The sequence below is a fragment of the Limulus polyphemus genome, unplaced genomic scaffold, assembly GCF_000517525.1.
Source record: "Limulus polyphemus unplaced genomic scaffold, Limulus_polyphemus-2.1.2 Scaffold1, whole genome shotgun sequence".
Lineage (NCBI taxonomy): Eukaryota > Metazoa > Arthropoda > Merostomata > Xiphosura > Limulidae > Limulus > Limulus polyphemus.
In genome coordinates, this window is record NW_013665611.1 from 1,194,888 (window position 1) to 1,200,238 (window position 5,351).

The 5,351-nt window shown below is 30.7% G+C and overlaps 1 protein-coding gene across 3 annotated transcripts; it reads right to left on the reverse strand.

Annotated features, from left to right (window-relative positions):
* Positions 1-308: 308 nt before the first annotated feature.
* Positions 309-4,900, reverse strand: LOC106462483. Of its 3 annotated transcripts, none has more exons than XM_013922446.2 (2): positions 4,763-4,900; positions 309-1,747 (listed from the first exon to the last, which is right to left on the reverse strand). In XM_013922446.2, the coding sequence occupies exon 2, from the start codon at positions 1,607-1,609 to the stop codon at positions 947-949; it is 663 nt and encodes a 220-aa protein (XP_013777900.1). In that variant the 5' UTR covers positions 1,610-1,747; positions 4,763-4,900; the 3' UTR covers positions 309-946. The 3 variants fall into 3 exon arrangements, with proteins under 3 accessions (XP_013777900.1, XP_013777970.1, XP_022244082.1); XM_013922516.2 differs by lacking the exon at positions 4,763-4,900 and adding an exon at positions 4,508-4,656; XM_022388374.1 differs by lacking the exon at positions 4,763-4,900 and adding an exon at positions 3,290-3,318.
* Between the last annotated feature and the right edge of the window lie 451 nt (positions 4,901-5,351).

Below are 5,351 nucleotides of genomic sequence, written 5' to 3' on the forward strand. Positions count from 1 at the left end.
TTGATTATAACTGTATAACAAATATATGCATCTACAGCATGAGAAAATTTGAAAATACAGAGAAATGGTTAAAATTTATATGAAAAAAAATATTGTGGTTAACTATGCAATAAATGACTTTCATCCAGATCTTGTTGAAGATCATTTGGCCAAAATGTTGACCACAATTATTTTTACATTGCAGTATTTTCAATAATTTATTTGTATTTTAAAAAAGAACATTAATGAAAAAAAAAACAACTGAAAAACAGCAAAAATGAAGTATTAGGCTTGAGTATTATAATTAAATGAGTTACTGGATTTTCAAGTGCAAAATTCAACAGAGTGTTTTATTGGATTACACATGTATCACTGCAACCAAACCATAATGTTACAGCATACCAGAAATTAAAATATGACAAATCTTATCATACAATGATTGAATTACCCGTGAATATTATCACCCGAGATTATCTAAGTTTACCATAAATTTAAGAAACATTTTATATTGTACACACGTTTTATAAAAACAAAATCTGAATAGAAATAAATATGTTCTATAATTAGGCATGATTATCTTACTATCTACATGCAAATTTTAACTTTTTCATAAGTACAAGTTAGAATAATAAAAGCTGGTTTAAACAGACTGTATGCAGTTATTTCATATTATCTTTAAACTTTAAAATCCTGATGCAATAATATAATACTATTTTTATGTTATTCATTTCTAAGAGCCTTATTACATAGAAAAGTGTGTGCTTTCTAAACTATTAATTTCTTTCAAAAAGAATGAGCAACATTTCCATATCTTCTAGCTCTGAAGGTATTTAAGAAAAAAGGCATTCCAAACTTCACTACGGCTAATCAACATTTAAACCACACAGATGGTGTAAAACACTTGGTTACTGCTCTAAATAATGCTAAGTTTACAATCTCAGTCTAAGGTCATTTCTGACTGTAATAATTAACTTTTACATATGGGGGGTTCAACTTCTCTCCACCAACTGTTAGGGAACAAATATTTTTGGATTTCAATCTCTTCTCGTGGTACAGGGAGCTTCATCTTCATGAAGTTGTGTGTAGGAAGAGGAAGAGACACCAGATGTGGTGGAAAACAGTGTAGAGCTTCACAAGAATCCGGTGGCAAAAGTCGGTTCTTCCACCCGACTCTACGAATCTGATGAGTTATAGAATCTTCTTCGAACACAATAAGCAAAGCTTCACAACTATTATCATCAACATTTGTTACGTGATAAACCCCATTACCACTGTCATAACTCAAAATCAAGCCATGCTGTTTAAAAGACTTGATGAAATAAGCTTCTTCTATTTTTAGGACTTCTTCATTCAGAAGACAAAGTTCTAGCTTGCTTTGCCATGGCATGGGACCATTATATTTTAATGCACCCCAAAGACTGGTATAACAAAGAAAATTAGTAAGCTTTAAAATATTTAAAACTTCAATGACTTTTTTTGTCAAGTCTTGCAACTTTGCCTGAACACCTTCAGATACTGTACAGTCTTCTTCTTTATAAGATTTCTGTGTTGAATAAATGATGAAGAGCACGATTATCGTAATTAATAATAGAAATCCAACTCGTTTTCGTCTCATCTTCAACAAATTCATTTTTTTATACTTGTGTGGTGGCTCACAAGGTGTAAATTCAGACAAGAAACGAATAACATGCAGGAAATACAACAAACCCAATATTCTCTGGTCTCATCTTCAAAAAATAATTTTTGTGTTTAGATGACAACTTCAATCCTGCAGAGAAAACAGCAAAATATCAAAATCTCAAAAGTTATCTCTAAGCTCTTGATGTTAAGATTATTATGACTTAAAGTTGCATATGAATACTGGTTGATTTATAGTTTTGCCAATGAGAAAGTTATTTCTTTGCAACAAGGTTTATTAAATGTACAGGACACTTTTTAAACAATCAGAGAAAGACATGCAGTAAAGTATGTGTTGTCTAAAGATTATTCCACCTTACCAATTTTGGCCTAAACAAAAATGTTTGTCAAGAAAACACACACCCCACTGTGGTACCGAAATTAAAGTCAACAACAAACCATGTTTGGTAGCAGGTGCCTTCCCTAGTCAACAGTAAAACATTAGTGACAGATAATGTTAGTAACATTACCATAACAAGGACTGGGTGGGCAAATCTGGTGACAATATTTCGATTACTTAGATAGTTAGAATAATCAAAACTAGTAATAATGTGAAACCGTAATTTCAATTATTTGACTATTATACATGATAGTAATTGACATAATAGCTACTTATAGATTATTAATTGTGTCAATTAAATAATCAAACTTTAACATCCTAAAAGGAAACTGAAGCCTTTCAATACAGTTAGGGAAAGTCTGTGAGGAAAGGTCTGTTGAGCAATATTTAGGAAGAAAAAACAGTTACTGGTCTTGCATACCTGGACACGCTAAACAATATTTTATTTCAGCATTTAGAAGTTGATTGTGTTATTATTTGATTTTTCTTAGAGCAAGACACAGTATCACTCTACTGTTGGCTGTGGAGACACATTTGGTCTAAACAGCTACAATTGCCAATCTGAAGGATCATATCAGGGAAGCAACTATTGAAATTCCAGAATGTATGTCTAGTGAAATGTGAAGACACTTGCAACTGTACATCAAGACTTACAGAGGTCATATCCATGTGTTGTATAAGTCTTCAGGGTACACAGACCAACATACATTTTACCATATTCCTGTCATTTTTCATTTTAGAGTTATTATATTTTAAAATGTATACATCCATTTGTATTTTGTAAACACATTATCATTAGCTTAAATAAATAATCATAAAGAACTATAAAGCCAAGATGTTCTCTTAAACTTATAAATCATGACCAACAGTTAGAGAAATGTCAAACAGTTGTCAGTATAAACTTAACAATAACTAGAAGCAACAAGTAGTTTATCGCAAAAAACTAAAAATCATTCCAGGTAGAATCTTTCTTTCTGAATAACACAAAATGAATATTATTGTACACTTAAAGAAAACATTACATTCTATTATTTCAATTTGATTGTTTATTGCTGTAAAGTTTTGTTTCAGAAAAACATTTTTTGTTGAGACTATGAGACTGTGTGTTCTTAAGCCTCTCCAAGTCCACAAATCTGAGGCTATAAATTAAAAACTAAATTAAATTAAAATTAAACTAAATTAGATTAAACTATTCTACAATGTCAGCCTGACAGCAACTCATTCAATAACCCTATCACAGTGTTAGGAAAATAAACCTATCCTATTTGGAGCCTAGCCTGTCTTTTTCTAAACCTTAAATCTGTGTCTTCTCATCCTATTGTCTTCAACATACAGCATAAGGAAATCAGAAGCTTTTATTCCATCAATCTTAAAGCTTCAAATGTTCAATAAGATCACCTTTTATCTATATTTTCAAAAAGTAAATAAGTTAACAAATCTTAACTTATCCCTGCAAGATAAAACCTGGAATTCTTCTAGTACTAGTTGTAGCCCTCCTATGAATCTTTATCAATAAATAAATATCCTGTCTTAGATAAGGAAACCAAAACTGTACATAGTATTCCAAGTGAGGCCTAACTAATGATTTGTATAAATACATTCAACATTCTATTAACTTTTCTACTATCAACAGAGCACTGCTTCAATGACTGGAGTGACTTTTGTATATAATGTAACATCATGATACATGCGATATATTTGAATGGAACAAAGTATAAAACTTTTAATAGCTATTGTAATAGAAATAAATGAGTGAATAAATCAGTTGAATGAGGAATTGTGAAATACATCTATTTATGGTTGTTACAAATATCATTAAAATATTTAACCTTATTCATAAAAACCTAATCTGTTGATATTATAACATGAAAAATCCACGAGTACATTCATACATCAAGTTAACAAGTTGTCAAACTTCTCATTAAAGAGTAAATTTCAACTCATTTTTTGTATTGTAACACACTAGAACTTAGTAGAAGCATAATTTAAAAATTAGTGAGGTAGGTATAGGACCAACACATAACACTGAAAATGAACTATTATTTTAAAATTTTAATTATGTTTGTTTATAAATATAACTAAGTTTGAATTGGAATTCAAATTGCCAGAATCATTATTTATTTACATTCAGCTTAGATACGATGATAGTACAAGTTCCTATTAAAATATAAACAAGATTTGAAGACACTTGGATAGCGATCAGTTAGAATAAAGTTCTGAAATATAGATTTTGATAATAAAAATAATATGCAAGCCCTAACTAAATTAAAGATCAATGTGGACTACAGACTGCTAGTACTAGTAGTAGTAGTGTAAAAATAAATAACAACCAGTACATCTTCTTGCAAATACAATTATAAAAATACAAGTTGATTTAGGCTACAAACGTACAAAAAATTGAAAAATACAACAGTTATCATATTCTTAGTCACTTTGTGTAACAATTAGACCTTGAAATTTTACTTCTTTCGTTTACATGATAGTGATATATTAGATCTAAGATATACTCACCTCAGGTAGTCGGCAGCTAACAATTTTATATTCAGTATCTACCACTACTACGTAACAGTAACACTATGAATAATATAGTATACACCATGTTGGAAAGAGGCGCACTCATATTCATAGTGTACGTTAGTTACTCCGCCCAATGCGACAGGAAAAAACAACAGAAACATAAAACTACAAATTTCTATATTGTTTAAAATACATCCAATTCATAACCTTTCAGTATATTTTCTCATTAAAAAGTATAGTTCACCTAACCTTTTAGATTCCTTTCCAGTTACTGATACTACGTTCTTCAGCTGAAGTTTTACTTTGTTGATTTACACAGCGACATATTATGAAAAATCTGAAAGCATAACTTTGGAGTAGGTATATTTTAAGTTTTTAATGTGCAATATACCCAGGTACATTAATTCCTATCAGAGATACTCTCTGTGGCTCAGTGGTAAATCTGGGGGTTTATAATGCTAAAAATCGGTTTCGATACATGAGGAGGGCATAGCACAGATAACCCATTGCGTACAAAACAGATAGGTAAGATGTAGCAAACGTTCTAATTAGAGCTTCATTTTAAAATGTATTGTTACGTATCTGCTTGTTTGTTAATTTCCCGTAGAATTTTTTTCCGAGAAACTTCAGCGATACAAGTCCTTCATTTGCCGACATTACTAGCATCACAATCCATTATGTACGACAGTGAGAGATTTGGAAGCTTTAAATGTGGAGCTGAGGCCAATTTTTCTTTCAATGTCTTAAAAGCATGCTGGCAAAAAGCTGTCCATTCGAACTTCTGACCCTTTTTTGTTAAATCATGTAGTAGAGCAGCTATAGTTGCAAAGTCCTTCAC

Coding starts and splice junctions, on each gene's coding strand:
- LOC106462483 (XM_013922446.2), bottom strand. CDS start 1,609: ATGAATTTGTTGAAGATGAGACGAAAACGAGTTGGATTTCTATTATTA.